Genomic DNA, 19,768 nt, shown 5'->3' on the forward strand with positions numbered 1-19,768 from the left:
GCTAGTTAACCCTAATTTAGCAGTGAGACTAGAGAGAAGGTAGCTAGTCATCACCACTCACCGCTAACTCTTAGGCTACTCTTTTAACCAACAAATAGTGAGACTGACTGTAACTTTACAACACCCCTATGGCTAAAAGGGTGAATGCATTCGGTGTAATGGGATTCGAATCCAAAACCTTCAAATTGCAAGTTGAGCGTCCTAACCACGTGATCATGTAAATATGAGGTAATGTTAAACAATGCAGAATCGACCATAAAAACCGCAAAACGAAAAACTGAAAAGTCTTATTTATTTCCCCACAGATCAAATGAACCTCCTTACCAAATTTGGTAAAGATCCATCCACACCCTGTATAGTAGTTACGTGGACATACAACAAACAGTACTATTACATTTATATAGATTTGAATAATAGCTAATGAAACTTAAAATCTGAGAAAGTACCTATCGAACCCCTTCACCTGTTGGAAAATCGGGTGTGGATGATTATTTCCATTGTCCAGTTAAATATTTGTTACTAATATTATTAAAACTTTATAGTGAATAAGACAAATACCTCAAAATGAAATATACTAATATATTCTAAAGACTGGCGAACTGTAATATACTTAATGAACACTGTTTTTATATAAAACACCTTAATTAAATACGAAGCCAAATATATCAGTACTGGATCTTGAGATCTTATAAGAGAACTTTTAATAAAAGTACCATAATTGACTTCGAAGTCCAACACGTATGTATTTGATCGTAAAATTTGTTTCTGCGAGCTCTTTTGTTTTCAAGTAAAGCACCTTAATTAATTAAGTACGAAGTCCAATATGTCACAGCAATGGCCTTGAGACTTTCTCACACTAAATGATATTTGGTTCTTCCTCGTTAGGCTAATGTACATGTTGTTGACCAAGTTTTACTAGCCGAACTTAGAATTTACATTTCTTCTGACGTATGACTAGTAACCTACAACAGCGAAACGGACAGACATTTAAGAAGTAAGACAACGTTTCGCCTTCTATACGGAATTTGAAGATTTTGTAAAGCAATACGTGCGACACGGAATGCAACAAAAATGAATAATAACAATTATATTTAATGTTAAATACAAGTTTTAGGATAAAGAAACAACGTATCCACAAAATATCGTTATAACGTAGCTCCCATGCAAGTTGGTTGGGCTGTTGGTTGGTTTGGCGTTTTATGGCGCAAGTAAAAGAAAATACTCTCATAACTTTACGATGTACGTAATACATGGAGATGGGGAGGATTTGAAACAGCTTTTGAATTTTCTTAAATATTATGCAACGACAACACTTTTTAATCGCATTACCAATAGATATCCTTCCAATAGAAACTCGTTAAACAAAAATAACCTAGCTATACGCTGGAGGTTTTTTTTCCAGAATAGTGAGTCCTACATATACCGTATAGTATCGCAACTGTTTACTACTGTTCTACACGATAATTTAACAAATTAATTCGTTACAACAGCATTTAAAATAAAACAAATAACAACGATGAATAGGAATATATAAAAATTATGAAAGCTTAAAAACATTTGGACCAATATCATTTAAGTCATTGGACGAGGAAGAAATATAAATAGCCTGTTACGCTAACTTTAGAAACCTGACGCATTTCCGTCGCCTGACGAAACGAGGCACGAGATGAATTGTCGACATCCGGAATACAGGAAAAGTCACGGGTATATGTAAAAAAGGTGGGAAATTTCGTGAAAATATTATTATATTTATATATTTTTTCCTCATTTTATTTGCACACCAATTTATAAGTTAGATATACAATAACTACTAACTAATAATATATTTAAAAAAAGAACATAATATTATTGAAGTTATAGTGATAAAATAACTTCAATATTATTCAAACAAACCATTATAATTCAATGTACGTTTTTAAAAATGTTCCTTTTTTTTGCACACTAGTGTATGTGTGATGCCATCACACATAATTTGTGTTGACAATGTGTGTTAATAACTGATTTAAAATATGTTTTATTAGTACAATTATTTATAGTGTTTAAATAAAATGCGACTTTTTACCCTAGCCAAAATTGTGACTTTTTTCTTGTGACTTCTTTTCACCGATGTCCGATATGTAAAACTTTTCGACTTCTATATTGGAGAAACAAGTAGAAAAATGGAAACCAGATTCAAAGAACACAAAAAGTCACCTCCACATGTTTTCGAACACTGAAAATCAAATAAACACAACATAACCATAGAAAACACTCAAATACTAAATAAAGAAACAAACAAATATAAAATTAAAGAAGCCTTACTTATACAACAACTCAAGCCCAAAATAAACCAATACAAAGGAACACCTTTATACCTATATTAATATATATATCAAACATCTAAGCATGCTCTCTACATCCCTACACTCAATTACACAACCGCCTTCAAACATGTGGTCAGCTATCGGTCAGTTACCTCTTTCTTTGTGAACCTGACGATGACCGAAGAAGGTCGAAACGTTGTTCGCTCCTGTACAGCCGTTTTTACATATATATATTTTCGACTTTGTTTTACTCGATACAAGTTAAGAAACAGCATGATTCACGTTAGCAAGCTCTCAATTATATTTTAAGTTTAAACCATACAATGTTACATGTCAAAGAAGTCTAAGTGAAACCATGAGGCAAAACGAAGCATTCTTTTCCAAATCACACAGGAAAATATTGCAAGATTACACATGTAAGATAGTCTCTTTCCACAGTTTCCGATTTATACAAAATAACTAAATATTATACAAATCGGCGTTCTTCCAATAAACACCGGAAATCGTTATTTCTCAAATACTCTTTCCTTCATTTGGAAATACAAACTGTAGCCACTTTTATGACAACACTTCCTTTGAAGGAAAACATGTTTTGTCTGCTAGATATTTGTTTTAAAAATTTCATGTAAAATATTAATTGCTCTTACAAAGCTTTAACAGAAACAGAACTACGTTTTGTACCCGTTATTACTCTTATAAGAAAACTTAGAGCAGAGAATATACGGTATAATGGTATACTCATTACAGTAGTGGGACTAACCGTCACATTATAACGCCACCACGGCCGAAATGGCAAGCATATTTGACAGGACCGAAATTCGAACTCGCGACCTTCAGATTGCGAGTCAAGCATCATAACCACCTAGTCATGCTGGACCATTATAGTATTAAAGCCAAAATTTGCGATTTTTGGAGTTTAAGATATCTAAATTAAACTCAAAATGAAAAAGAAAGATTTTCAAATATCTCAATCAAAAACAGCTAAAACACTGAGAAACAAACGCCCTATATCTTTACCATATCTATAGGAAGTAAACTTAAATTAAAAGGGCCATCTATGTTTTGCCTACCATGGGTATCGAAACCTGATTTCTAGCAAGTCCACAGACATACCGTTGGGCTACTGGGAGGGGACATGGTAAAATCAGTGGACATTATAAATTCCAAGCTTAAACAATTAATACCCCCCCCTCCCTTTTGCCAAAGGACGCTACTTTTAGAACAATGATAATCGATACTAGAACAAAAAATTGAAAAATGCATGTTTGTTATCGCTCAATCACACTGTGTTTTAAGTCCATTATTGTTGGATGTGAAGTTTTTCTGTTATCTAGTTGACGAGTTTAGGGTTTCAGATACTGTTGAGAAAGTGAGGACACTGTCGAAATTTCTATAATAAACCACCAAGGCGTAATAAATAAATTTAAAAAGACGTCCGTCAACCTTAAAGACTCAACAAAAGCCCACTATATCAAAAGGAAAACAAAATATCGAAGGATATTGCTCGTATGTATATTTTTTTACATTCTCATTTTTATCTCTGAAACACTATCAAAGGTTCAGTTAACTAGGTAAACAGTAGCGTATTATTTTAATTTTCATTCCACTCGCTCGAACGTGATCTATTACGCGTATACATACAATTCAAATATCATAGTTCCATTTCAGTCAGAGTCGTTTCTTTTTAAAGTGTCATTCGTTCTTATTTAAATGTGTGTAACCACCCAAATTACTGCACGCAATGTTTATAATGCACAACAAGCATAAAGTTTAAACCATTAACCAAAGCATGACGAACACACAATATTATAGCTTTGAAGCTCTCTATATATACATTAAATCTATGAAATATAAGTGTATCTGTATACATATGATAACAAACTATGCTCAATTATCTTGGAAAAGAGGCATTCACAGTATAGTTCCTAAGGCATTCCGTTCTATCATTTTGGCCATCAATGCCCGACGTATCAAAAGTCCAATTATAAAGATAGGCTTTACAATTTACAGTATAACAAATTGTCCTTTGATTTTATTCACGGGTTTTTAAAATTTCTAACACAGTTTTCTCTTGTTGACACTTTGTTTACATGACCTACGCCGGGAACACGATGACAAACCTACTAATTCTTGTGAATGATAGAAAAATAAGTTGATCCAAATAAAATAATAATAAACTATATATGAATATATAAAATACATTAACATTGTTAAAATATAAAACAATATTGTGTTAAAAATTCTTACCTAAAATTTTAATTTCTAACTAACTAAAATAAAGAGTGATATTAATTAAAATATACTTAATATGATTCACACCCTACAAGTTGTTCAAGACGACTAAGTATGTCTCCACACATATACCACTACTATATATGTCGTATCCTAATCATCCTGAAGAGACCTAATAATGAGCGAAAAGCCTCGACGGAAATGGATATCACAGATGAAGGATAGTTGACATATATTCTTTGCTTTCACTCATAGGTTCATAGATTATGATACTGACAAAGAAAATGTAGAATACCATTTTGATTCCTTCTTCAAGGGTCCATAAAGACTTGACATTAGATTTTTTAAACAGCTTACATTTAACTTAAACAGGAAGGAGTTTCGAAGATCATATACACTCTCTATTGTTTGCAAGGAATATTCTGATCACCGACCTCATAATGTAATAATAAAAAATTCAAACAAATATCGCCCACTTGTGTACTGCAAGTTGGATCACATGTAGTTTACCCACAAGTTGACAGAAGTCTTAATCGATTTTATTCTAATCGTCAAGGAATATGGTGTGCAATTAATTCACAGACAATAGTAGATAATTACGGCGACGAATGTGATTTTCAAGCTCACTGCATCTGATGAATGAATGTGTTTGTTATACTGCTCCCTGAATCATTTTCGGACAATAAAAGTGCGAAAAATTGCTGCATGATTGTCTTTTAGGGGTAAGTACGTAGGTATTCAAGGGGTACAGGCGCATTCGATCTATTAAGCTTCAGGTAAACCTACACATATTTGTTCAGTCTTCTAAATAAATCACGAGCAGAACTCTTGCTAAATGTATTTTCTCTCTCATTACATTACAATTCACAATATAACAAATGTTGTTTACGAACTGATGATATATGCCATAAGGTCTGACGAGTCCTGGCATTTGCCGAAAAGCCTCGTCGAGACTAGACATGGCAGATGTAGTGTTATTTACATACTTATTACACATCTTTCTTTGCTTTAAATTGTAATTTCTTAGCTTATACACGGCTTAAACATCTTGCACATTTAATTTTGTCCATAACGGAAAATGTGAAACTCAGTTTATGAGGCCACATCATACAACGGTTTACGTTCAAACATAGTGGCTTCCAACCTCTTCTGCCCGAGTTCACGCGCGCAAACCACATCCTTACGTATAAAAACATGAAAAACGCTTTATGCAAATTTAGCCAAACAAACAAGAACTGAAAACTTTAAACTAGCTCTTCGCCCCCATAGGTAAATATACTCTGTTAACACTCGCTCCCCCTTCGCTCATATACGAGTGACGTGATTTACGGTAACGTCTCGTGTCAGTTACATGAGTGACGCACATGTTGTTAAATAAATGCCACTCAAATGTCATTCACAGTACTCTAAATCTGTAAGGGTTTATTCGAGTCTGGTTCGGATGGGTTATTCTTAAGTTTTAGTATGGTTTTAAAATAATGTTTAGGCAGAAAAACACGACGTGCATGCACATGTATTACAATACAAAAATGATTACTTGAATTGTAAATCCTTGTCGAAAATATGTATATATATTTAATTTCTCAACTGGGTTATCTATTACAAAAATAAAATGTACCTCTTGTTAGAACAAAATCAATGTGACTGACATGGTCCTTGAAGTAAACGGACTTCCACAGAGATCCATTTCACTGATTTTTTTGAAACTAACAAAAAACATATATAAACCTAATAACCTTAAATCTGGCAAAAACAAAGTGCTGTTCTGTATAAAAATGAAGTTAGACTAAAGAAAAATTTCACAAATGGCCTTCGGATTGAATACGCTAATGCTGATAGACTTTGATGGCAGATGCCTTGGGTAATTTAAAAAAATATTTGATAAGGATTCTTCTACTAATGTTCACCTATCATCATGCACATTTTTTATACTTCTAGCAAACTATGACATGACTAGATCTGAACATTGATCGATTTCAACAAATGTTAACGCCTAACGTGAATCAATTTATTTGCCACGTGGAAATAAACCGAGTGTTATACAAACGTACATTTTATATAAAGATTGTTAACAATGGATAGTCGGTATATTTCACTTGTGTTTCGCCATATACTATCACTGCTAGCAACTCGCTACTGAAGCTTTTGTGTTCTGCAATCATGTTTAATTGCTATTTTTAAAAGAACTAAATTAATCTTACAAACATCATTTGGTATTTTCTAAATATCGGTATTAAACAGTACTAACAAGGGCACGTGTCCTTAATACCGTTCGTTTGTTTAAGCGCGAACCTCCACAATTAGATATCTTGGTTCTCAACACACGGATCAGATAGAATTTTAGCTTCATAAACCTCTAGCCTGCCGCTACGCTACTAGGACTAATTTCGCTTCTCAAATCAAATCATCACGAGCAAGACATGTCAAATTATTAGGTGGGACTGTATTAATGATCAACTTACTCTACGAAAACAACTTCATTATCTTACGAATGAAAATACTTTTTATTCAAAAACATAACCCTACAAAAAGTAGATTCAAATTTGATGCAGTTCAAAACCTTGTTGCGATTGCGTTTGTTTTGAATTTCGCACAAAGTTACACAATGGGTAATCTGTGCTAGCCGTCTCTAATTTAGCAGGGAAGGCAAGCTAATCATCACCATCCACTGCCAACTCTTTGGCTACTCTTTTACAAACGAATAGTGGGATTGATCATACCATTACAACACCTCCACGGCTGAAAGTGGAAGCATGTTTGCTGAGACGGGGATTCGAACCTGCGTCCTTCAGATTACAAGTCGAACACCCTGACCACTTGGCCAGTTACGACTGAGATATATATATCTAAATGGTAAAACTGCTACCATCGATGACTGTTTGACTAGTGACGTGTTGTTGTGGTTCCTAAAGACTGCTTAAGAAGTGTTGCCTCAGTTTCTAAATCAGCCAAGCAGGTGAGTCATAGCCCCTCCCCTATAAACACCTCCTAACAGAGATACCAAGTGCCAATTCTTCTGTATTCTATGTTACGATACTTACCTGATCAAATATGAACACTGAACATTCATTACGCTAAACTGATCCAATAACCATGAATACGTAGTTTAATCATTAATAATAACGAAAGGCTGATGAAGGTTTGTTGTGCAGCCCAACCCACCCCTCACGACATATCCGAAATGGCAAACTGGTAATACTACAAAGTATCTAATTACCACATCTAAACACACCTATCCTAAACGGTACACCAGTTTCCCTAATATCAATGAGAAGCGAGCAAGCACGAAGACAGAGGAAAATAAAGGAAAACAAAAACACAGACAGGTAGTTTTTACTGTAAACTATACACACGATTTACTTACAATTAATTAATTAATATAATCAGCATATTAAAGAGAACAGGAGATTCTAGCGTCGCGAGCAGTATACCAGTAGCAATGTTTCAATGTCTTTATAGAATACATTCCTCAATATCCTTTTCCTTTCTACTTTAATCGAGGTCATGAGAAAAAAATGTTAACAAGGACGTCGTTTCTATTACGAAACTTGCTGTACACGTACATTAGAGAGAGAGAGAAATACAACTAATCAACACACATCAAGTGTTGTATACTGTTATCGAAAGTTTATTTATTAGATTCTAAAACAAGCTTTCAACGGGTACTCGGTTTCACTATCTTCGACCCTAATAACTGGTGGATTATATTACGTATCATGCATTACATACAGGGACAAAGGTTACATTAAATGTTACTATATGCCTCAACCTACGAATGATGCATCCGTTTAACATGTGGCTGAATGACAGTTTCGTTATAATTCAAGCACATGCTTTAAACTCTGATAAAATATGTCATTTCGTTCCCACCAAAAACTGTTTCCTCACTACGCACAACAGTTATAATTCTACTGTTAAACAGTCCACTAAGTCTTGCTGTAGTCAGTTCCAAGTAAAAGTCACACGCTTCAAATAAAACAAACCAGTTCACACTGTCTGTACTACTTTAAGAGTTGAAAAATACGCTATTCAATCATATACACAAAATGTCAATCAAATAGAAGATCTAATGGAAACATTAACGTGTTCAGTGCCGTAGACGAGATAACTTGTCCAAGCCGATCGGTAACACAGTGCCACGGACGAGTTAATTCGTTTTCAATAATACCTAACTTTAACGCTAGATGTCAGCATCATACATGCACTGACCTACTTATAAATTGTTTCACTTTCGATCTAAAATGGAGTCACGAAAAAAGTTACAAAATGAAGAACCATTAGAGTTGTAATGTTGCAGATGAAATACTTGGCAGTCAATAGGTTAATACTCTTCTCAGCTAACTTAATGTAATTATTTTCAAACTTGATGAAGCAGTGCAAGTCATAACTATGTCTTCCTCTTTTCTTACATAGAATAGTAGCGTTAAGGCCTAAATAACACGCTAACCTGTAGATAAACCAACCTATTTCACTACACCACGCATCATTGCTTGACCTATGCTCTCTACACACAGGGTCATGTCGGTAACGAACGATACCTACAACGGATCATGCGTTACACGTTATTAAATAAAGAGTGTTCGGAAAGTCACTGTGCACTTATATATGTATATGATTACAAAACTGCAAAGTGACTTTCCGAACACCCTGTGTAAGTATATAATTACAAAGACACTCTTTGTTTATGTATTGTCTTGTACTTATTACCATGACGCTATATGTTAAGTATTACTTGGCTCACGATAAAAAAAAAAAAAAAAAAAACCATAGTACAATTACGTGCGCGTCTATAAATATCATGCATGGTGTTTGGCTTCTTGACTTTTGTATCTTAAGGTTTTGTTTTATGTATAAGTAATTAACAAAAGTTCAAAAGACGGTTTAACAACCATGTTCATGCCAAGTACCAACTGGCACTGAAACGCCTAATTTGTTATTCAGCGTACACACTACGGGTCGAACATTACACACATGTTAAAATATTAGCTTACCAACAATATTGTTACCTTAGGCAGTGCAAGCTATAGTGAATGCTAAAAAAAAAAAGTTCACCTACATGAGGATTTTGACATGCCACGCATTTTAGTACAACACTGAAACGAATCTTTACTACATTGGCGGACATACTCTGACGTCAAGTTCACTGCAAAATAGCACGAACAGTATATTCTAAAACTACATGCACATATATGCAAGGGAAGTATTAAAACTGAAACATGGACTGATAATTAAAAATATATATATTTTGTGACACCGGATTTCACCAAGATTTCAAATTTTATGGTTACAGTAGAAGAGCTTTATTTGGAATCACTCTGTGTAAAACCAACATTTATACTACTGACAAGTACTCGCTTATAAGGACGAGTGGTCACAGAAAAACTGGAACCAGACAGGACGGAGGAAGGGTTGGAGGCGGTGCACGCGACCCGAAGGCGCAGGTTATTATACCTACATGCATTTAATGTGATCGCTGCAATAGATATGTACACTTTCTATCGTACACGCAAATTACGCTAACATGCGCGAGTAAACGAAAAGTTCAGATCTGTTCTGTCGCCTACGTCTGTACTCCCACTTTAAACAATCAAATGTGACGTAACAAATGGTTCTTTTGAAACACGATACACTTATTTTAATCGTCTACTTTTCAAAACACAGGATGCTTTTGTACTTAAACCGGTGCATTACCGACTAAAGCCATCAATTTTAAATGACAAAAGGAGAATACGTTGATATAAATGTTTTTAACTTGGTCACCTTACCATTGCCCTATTTCAGAGAAAATAAATAGGAGCATTCTAACACCCTTGCACTTGTCATGACGGGAGACATTGGAGTCCACAAAGCAAAATATGTGGATATATTGAAAATATCATTGAACTGTGTACCGACACAATTTCATGAATGACGAATCAGTTAAGCTGGTGTTTTTGACACGTTACAGGTAGTTTGGTCATATCTTGTAGTACCACATTCTTTTTCTATAGATCACAGAACGACGTTTTCTAGGTAGAGAGTACATATGCCATATGTTTAGAGTATTAGTAACAAATACTGTTTATAATCCAAAGATCTTTAACACAACATACACGTGCTAAGTATTGTTTCAAACTTTTATCGCTACTGAGCGAAATTCAATGATCATAGTGTTCTTTAATTGAAGCATGTTCTTCAAATACTTAGAACACATCTTCCAAACTAACCTAACGTGTTACTGTGCAAATTCGATGTCAATCTTGAAGTTTTGAATCCTGTCAATATTAAACGTTTTTTGTTCATTAAATACAACGTGAAAGCTTACATCATTCTTTGATACAAGTAAGCGTCATGTTCAAGGAAAGTTTACATTTTCGATAATAAACGTCACAAAATATTAATTTTAATGGACTAATGGAGACAAATCTTAAGTTAAAGATAACTGAACTCAACAAAATATTTTCTAAGATATTTCAGCCATGACCTGAAATATCACCTATTATTATCTGTGTCAATGACTTAAAATGCCTCAAGTTTTTTATTTTAATGAATAATTTTCACTGATATGTCATAAAAACATATACCACACTTAAAAATTTTCAAAAAAGCTTTTGTGAAAACATACAAATAATTCAATGAGAAACAAAAGTCCTTAAAAATGCATGTGGAGTTGTCTTTTTTGGGGGAAAATATTTTCTTTGGTTAGCTCCAAACAAATTGATTCTCTACATTTTTGTTCCTCTTATTTGTTTTTTAATTTGTGATTATTTATAAATGTGAAACTCTCAAATATATTTCAAAAGTTTGTTATTCCAAAAAAAACATTAACATATCAAAATGACTGTTTGTGATAAAGTTCTGGAAGTTTTAGATGTTGAAAGAGAACTGAAAAACAAAAAAAAAGAAAGGTAAACCATTTCAGAAACTATTGTCATTACTATATCAATTACATTACTGAAATGACTGAAAAATAAGTAAAATGAAACAGACAATTTCTATATTAATACAATTAATATTGGACTACTACCCTCCTAGGGATGGCTAAGGAAAGAAAACATTTAATCAATTTATAAATTTATCTGTTCATCTAATTTCATAATGGAGAAATGAAATTTGAATGATAATTTTAGTGTTAAATGACTTAAGTGTACTTTTTAATTTCATATTAGTTATTTATAACCCTTAGTCATTTTTAAAAGCTTCACATTATTTTATAAAGCTTTATACAGATATATTATATACATGTAAAGATCCAATACACAGAATTCTTACAGTACATCACTCAAGCACTCTTTACAGCACAGCTTGCAAACTTCAGAAGCAAGTAATATATTTGTTGGTCAATAAAATAATTTAACTAGCTTTAGTCCATTGAGCAATATTTTTTATGACATACATAACACCCCAAGTCCTTAAGTAGAGCTTAAATAACACACTTTCTAAGAATAGATTATGTGTAGGCCAACATGTACTGTGCTGTAGCCTAAGAATGCCTTTCTGTTTTGACAATCAGTATGAGGTCTACCACACAAGCCTCTTTCTGTGTAATATTCCAAACAAGAACACTGGTTTAACTTGAACATGCACTGTGCATTACCTTCAGTAATTAGTTTCTAATCTACAATAATGTGAATTTTTATACACATCAAATTACTCAGCAATTAAACAAATTATTACTTCATATTAAACAGTGTGGATATTTATATACACAGATGTGGTGTTACAAGAAATACACCCTCTGCAGCAGTACAAAACTAAAACAACCACTGAAATCCACAGTATCAAAAAGGATCACAAGGGTAGTAGTTTTTCTCGTAGTAGACCTACACATCAAAAGTATGGTATTGTAGTAATCAGATTTCAGGTCATTCACCAGTAAATAGCTAACAGTAACAAATTCATAATAATTTAATATGGTTTAAAGTATGACTGTGTAGCTACTATATCCAACTTTTGCATGAAACATACAGTTTCAATTTACACTATAATTATTTTTATAGTATGTTAAATAAATCCTTACCAATAAATAGATGTCAATATCACAACTGCTAATAACTATGCGACACATATTACAAATATAAATGACTTAGTAAGTTGTACTAACAAGTCTTTTATTCTATGTAGACCTATATTAAAAATTTCCCAATTACAATTACTTTGTGGAAGTGCAATGATGTGTACATAAGAAACAGTGCAACGTACTTGTGAATCAGTGCAATGTACTTGTAAATCTAGGTTTGTTAAACCAACCCCTGTAAACTGACTCACAGAATGTTATTACTTCAGGGTTTATACAGGCCTGTCACAACATTTTGTAACAAGTAAAGAGCAAGATAAATCTTGATCTGTTTTAGTTTAAACCAATAATATTTACTGTCCTATAATTAAACTTTACATGTTCTTTGACAGATTGCTTAGGCAGTGCTCATGATGAAACTTTGTAGAATAGATAGCAACTTGAAAGTATATGAAAGCAAAACATGAATTCAAACATGACAAAAATAAGTAAAATCTCAACTTTGCATCCAAAAATCATTTAATTGATAATAAATTCAATATATCTGTATAGAATTTAAAATGTTTACTAATCTCACTCAGTTGCCAATTTTATGTTTCAACAGTAAATAAATTCCCAATATTTTGCTTAATTATTTCAGTTTAGTAAAATGTTCTTTTCATCCATAAGGTTACAAACAAGTTCCATTAGAAATGTTCTGAATCTTCACTGAGAAAGTCGTGTGTTCCATTCTGTGGCTTCCAGTCTCTAGCTACTGTACACAGCATATTCAAACTTATAGTTCTTTCAGTTTTTACTATGTACAAACTGTGTCTTTCACAAATCACAATAAAAGATAATTCTTTAAAAGTCTGATGTACATGTGTAATCTTTGACATTCTATTCTCTGGATTTTTAATGAATAAAAATTTAAGAATTACACTTACAGGTAAGAGAACAAATTGTGAATTTTTCTCAGCTTTATAATTGTTCATCATATTAAGTTGAATTTTGTTTTATAAAAACTAATTTAATTTAGTATTTATTTCAAAAATTTAAAATATAACCTACATTGGCTCATAATACAACATTTAAAATTTCTTTTTCAATGTTCAGTGCTAACATTTGAGAATGCTTTTCCAACTAGTTTCTGAGAAAAAAAAACTTCAGTACCTTTGAGTCTTATGCTGACAAGGTATTTCATATCATTATCGAACACATGGTGTGAATATACTTTACTATTAAGATGGATATCAATGTTCTGAGAAATTTTTGTTGTTCTTGAGCCATGGCAATGATGCAGATATTCCCAACTGAGACTTGTGGCATATCAAAGGCCATTATATTGTAGTTATAAACACATGTTCACATCTTGCAGACTGAAATTTGGTTACTTACAAAGTAAGTATCACTAATTTGTTGTTTTCTTATTTGCCTAAAATATATTCTAATGTTTCTCTTAAACCACAAAAGCCAATGCTCGAATAGATCGGACAAATGCTTTATCAAAACATAAGGATAACTGGTATCGTGGTTACGTTTTCTATATGACTGACCTTTCTACAGTGATATCTAGTTGAATGTGTTCTGCAATTTCAATAGAATTACAATTTATCTCAACTCCATATGAAAAGTTTGAAAACTTAGATAAAATACTAAGTTTTGCTTTTCTGTAACATGCATTAGTGAGTGTACTTACCAGTATTTTATTTATTTATTTTTGGACTATCCTACACATGTACATCATGTATGTGTTTTTGAAATTCATGCCCTCCAAATACCTGTGTGCTTTTACTACATAAATACAATAGTTGTGAGTTAAATTTTATTGTATGCTTCTTTGTACCATTTTTTTTTCATTATTTTAAGTGTTAAAATTGAGTGTTTGATACCAGATTAGTTTTGCAGTTATGTTACAGTTTTTTCTATAACATTTGAAAATGTACTCTTTCAACCTCATGGTCTATTAGGTTATCTAATTGTATGGTAGACCTATATCTCTTTTACACTTTTGGCAAATCACACTTAAAATACAATACCATAAAAAAATGAATATTTATTAGATTGCAAAATTTGTAAATGTGTGAAACTTGACAACATTGTAACCACAAAAATAAGTACTTTATTACAGCTGAGTGTGTCAGTTTAGCAAAGAACAGTGAAATAGAAATTCTCTTATCAAACTATATAATTCATATTATAATTGTTATATATTATTATATGTAATTTACCAATGCTGTGAGAGGTCATATGTTACTGTATCTATGTATCTCTTCTTTTTTCCATCAAATCTCTGTGCCTTTCAGTTAAGAAATATTTTCCAAATTAACTTGGCTTACACTCATTTTCTACATTCTGGTTCAATGAAAGATGTTAAAAGTCCTTACAAAAAAAGAATTTAAAAACAAAATCAGCCAGAATCATAAACAACGTGGAACTATAAAAAATAGTTGACTGAGACAAGCATTTAAGTATGTGTACATCATCTGAGTTTGTAAACAAGTGTAGAGGTCATTGTAGCTCATTTACACATTATGCATGTGTTTTGTATAGTATTAAAGACTAAATAACTGTATTTATTCATCTTGGCTGTAATAAAATAGGATATGCAAGTCCCTAGTAATCTTGTCTCACATTCTAAGCCCACTTGATGTACTTATAATGCTCTTTCTAGGAACTTAAAATCATTAATAAAATTAAAAATTTTACTGTCTAACAAACTATCCGAATCACTGATATGAACGTTCAACAATAGAGTTCCTATAACAATTATTCAGCTACTTCACTTGTCATATTCATTCAATTGTTCTTTTTGCTTTATAGTACAATGCCAGATTTCAATATTTTTTAAACTTTTCTGTCAATTTAATAAGCATTTGTCATCCACATAACATCTTGTGGGGTACCTTACAAAGGAATTTTTTGAAGTTAAGACACAGTAATAACCATGGTGCCTTCATCTAAAAATGTTTGTAAGCAAAAACAATAAAATACTACGAATCATAAATTAAAAATTGCTTATAGAAATGTTTTACAACTTAATAGGTCTAATCCTAGCTCTGTTGTTGACTTTGTTTTAATCATAAGGATGGAACTAAGAATCTTCCACCACTAAAAACTTCTTTAAACTTTATATAAAGATACATCTGAAAAACAACCTATAGTATTTTTTGTTAAACTGCTATAAAAGTTTTAGAATAAATTGCATCAGTCAGGACCTAAAGCTTTATGCAATAACTATTTATTGTATTTATAATTAACATGTATATAGTTTAAACTTTAAATGAGAATCTTCAACAATTTTAAAGCACATGTTCACCTTAGATTTCTTCCTTTAATTAATAAAAGTTATATTTGTTTTTGCCATAATAAAATCCCTTCAAAATCTCTTTAAATGACCAACATTATCCATCATGCTCTTCCTTTACATAATATTAATCTAAGTTAAAAAACATTTATCAAACTTCATTCTTCAAAGAGGAGTCAATAACATTACATTCACTTTTTGCTCTTAATCTTGATGATGAAACCCACTTTAAATACAAATGTATCTCAGAACAGCTGGTATGGGTATTAACACTTTTATTGATAAGCAGGAAACAATGTTTCTACCTTTCTAGGTTATCTTCAGGTTAAAAAAGTTAATCTGAAGATGACCTAGGAAAGCCAAAACGTTGTTCTCTGCTTATCAATAAAAGTGTTAATACCCATACCAGCTGTTCTGAGATATATTTTGCTCTTGTTGTTATTTGATATCATGATAAAATATTCTTGTGAGCTTGTTAATTTTCATTGACCAATTATTTTCCAATTCATTTATTATTAAAACACTAAATATCAGCTAATTTGTTCAAACTAACAAAATAGTTTCAAACTTGACATTTTTAAACCTTAGATTTTAGATTTTATATCTCATTCTTAAAAAGTATTATTGTTATAGTTCTAAATTTATCAGTTTGATAATAAATTGGAAACAACAGTTTACTATCATATTAGTATAATGTTCTTCCATATGCAAGTAAGTATAATTGTAACTTGATAAGTCTGCTTCCTAAGATTTAAAAATCTTAATTAGTAGACTAATTTTTAATCTTAAAAATTAAAATGAGTGCAATATGTTTTAATAAAGCTACAATTGCACAGATATTTCTAAAAACATTAAAAGAATGGTGAACATAAAATCAAACTTTTAAAGAAAAATGGCTGTAGTGCAATGTAATAATAAACTGATAATGGATGACAGTGTAACTGTCAGTTACTAGAAGTGAAAACTTACACCCATGCTTGCACTTCATCAAGTTCATGTTAAAAATTAGAATAATTTGGTAACTTGACTTATAACTTGGGCCATGAGCACAACATATTAATACTTACACCAAATTAATAATTCTCACTTTGTTAATAACTTATTTTACTCACCCACAGCTCTACTCCCCAAGTCATGATTTCATTGGTAAACAAAACAGGCCAAGCTGCCTTCTATCTTCTCTCACTCTCAGTGCAGTAAGCGTCAATGATAATAATACGATTATGAGTAAATTGTTGTAGAAGTACAAGCTGAAACATTACATATGGTTCACATGTAACATATTCATCCGAAGTTTCACAAGCATCTAATAACAATAATAGTATAAAAAATTAACGATTAATTAGAAGCTTTATCTCTTAATTCTTATAAATTACATATCATTTTTGATAATTATTTTAGAGCAGTATCCTCGGTGAGAGTCCTTTTGAGGAATTCAGCATACAAACGTGAGATAAAGCTTTACAAATACAATAATGAAAACACAGTTGTATTAGTAATCTTCTATGCACAATAGATCGACACACTCAGAAATTAAGAAATTCACTATTATTTCACTCTCCAACATGGATGACAGCTAATCTGTTAGTTTGCACTGTATCATGGGTAATAGCGTCATACCCTCTATACTTTTTATTTTTATAATTTTGAGAGAGAGAATAGGCCTAGTTGATGACGCATCTTTGATGTGGAAAGTTTCACGTGAATGCGTAATATTACATGGTTATCACAACTAAATAGGAAAAAAAGGAACGACATAATATGATTATACCAGTAGTTTATTATAAGCTAAATTTTATCTGAATGATTAAAATGACATCGTATATTTTAAGTTCTATGACTGTCTTTTTATTACATGCTGCTTGGTATATTATATAAATATTTCATCCTGTAGCTGACATAAAGCACATAATTTATATATTAAAGGATTCAATAGCATAATTAATGTTTAATATTTTTCTATGATGAGAGTAGAGGCAGATATATACGGGAATAAACACAAATTTTCTATAGACGTTTTCTATTAAAATAATATAAAGTCTTTGAACTAAATGTTCAGAAGGCTGCAAGTCACATTTACTTCTTTTCTTTTACGACAGGAGTTGGTGAACACTAGACTGACTAAAACAAGGGGCATGTACTCCTGCCCCGAATCCTCAGTTGGTGTTTTGAAAAAATTAGAATAGAAAACATGCAATCCTGACAATTCCTGCCTTTGGGTCCGAGCTCCGCATCTTTTAATTGCCTAGCGTCGCCTTTGTCCTTTGTTGTGAAAAAAAAGCATATTACGTAATTATTTAGTCATATGTAGTATACACTTGGAAATCCTCTTGGTTTCAACACTATTATATTTATTATGTATAAAATTAAATAATCAGAAATTACTTTCATTTAATTCTGCAATATCACAAAGTACAATGCAGGAATAGTCAATACTAATTTTAACATAAAGGAGACAAATTTCATAACAAAGATATTTTAAGCCAAGTTTTCATGAATTTAAACTGTTTTTTTAAATAACAAAGACCTCTTAGCGGTTTTACTGGTATACAGGAAAATTTGTTTGTTTTGAATTTCGCGCAAAGCTACTCGAGGGTTATCTGCGCTATCTGTCCCTAATGTAGCAGTGTAAGACTAGAGGGAAGGCAGCTAGTCATCACCATCCATCGCCAACTCTTGGGCTACTCTTTTACCAACGAATAGTGGGATTGACCATAATATAATAACGCCCCCACGGCTGAAAAGGCGAGCATGTTTGGTGCGACGGGGATGCTTATTCACTTAATTCAATAATGCTTGCTGATGTATTAAACTCATCACATTCTCTTTATAGTTTCGTGTGTGTATCTAATTATTAATTCTAGTCTTGAACTACTTCAGTATATTATTTGTATATTTATTGCATTAGGAGACTCAATACAATTATGTTTAGCAGAAAATATCTAATATACGGTTTTAAACATCATTTGATGTAATACACAGTATCTGTTTCACATTGCTTTTTTAATGCCATCTATTGACCAATAATATAATAAAACTGAGGAAAACGGGTAATAATATTAAGAAAACAGTAACAAATGTTTAATTTGAAAATTTGGGTTATAAAATTGAAAACTTCGAATTGAAAATATTTTTTAAAAGCAGCCTTTTTTTAGTGGCTTTACATGTACTATATTGAGTTCTACAAGAGCTATCTTCAAGGAAAACATTATTACGTAAAGAATTATTACAAAAGGCAGGTGTTTCAAAGTAACAACATACAATGCAGCATTACGCTGTGGTACGTTGACTTCATCAGTTTCTCTGTAGAGTAGCTAACACATAATTTTAGTTACTTTTTTTTCGTATGAAGGAATCCTTCTCCAATTTGACTTAAATGATAAATAGTTGCACTTAAATCAGTGCCAACTGAAATGAATACAAGTTTTAATTATTATATATATATATTTGTATTATACATTGTGTATGAAACTGACTGTTGTATATTGTACTCCCGGGTTGAAAAATGGTCAGTTTTAGATTTTATTACTTTGGTTAAAGATGGCTGTAAGTTATTATTAAATCTCTAAAACTGTGTTTAAACTACTGCGACATTATGACGATTTCTATACACTTCTTGTACAAGTCTTATTAGAACGTGTTATTTAGGTTTACTACCAACGTACGCCATTTAATCTGTTTGAACTTTGATAGATTTTTTTGAGAATTATTTTTCTTTTTTGTTTATTTGTTTCCTTTAGACCACATTATATTGTGGTGTCTGTTAAGTCCACCGAGGACATGCACATCAGATTTTAACATTGCGAGTCCGTAAACGTACCGCTGTTCCTTTTCTTAAATTGGAAAACATCGTTATGTGTGGGACATTCCGTTTCAAAATCAGATTAAACACTCTGGTGTTTTTATTGTGGGATACTGTATATATTCATGACGCCAATAGATAAACTAGCT

The 19,768-nt window shown here is 32.0% G+C and overlaps 1 protein-coding gene across 20 annotated transcripts in view; it reads right to left on the reverse strand.

The window, feature by feature from the left end:
* LOC143244984 (formin-binding protein 1 homolog) overlaps positions 1-17,412 on the reverse strand; it is a 95,130-nt gene extending 77,718 nt beyond the window's left edge. For 16 of the 20 annotated variants that reach the window (XM_076490647.1, XM_076490644.1, XM_076490640.1 and 13 more), the window contains exon 1: positions 12,535-12,597. In XM_076490647.1, the coding sequence (XP_076346762.1) occupies positions 12,535-12,582 (48 nt within the window). In that variant the 5' untranslated portion in view covers positions 12,583-12,597. Of the gene's footprint in view, positions 1-12,534; positions 12,598-16,786; positions 16,809-16,929 lie in introns of those variants that run through there. The other 4 variants (XM_076490648.1, XM_076490641.1, XM_076490632.1 and 1 more) reach the window with 3 other exon arrangements.
* Positions 17,413-19,768: the final 2,356 nt, after the last annotated feature.

Source organism: Tachypleus tridentatus, chromosome 2 (genome assembly GCF_004210375.1).
Source record: "Tachypleus tridentatus isolate NWPU-2018 chromosome 2, ASM421037v1, whole genome shotgun sequence".
Taxonomy (NCBI): Eukaryota; Metazoa; Arthropoda; class Merostomata; order Xiphosura; family Limulidae; genus Tachypleus; species Tachypleus tridentatus.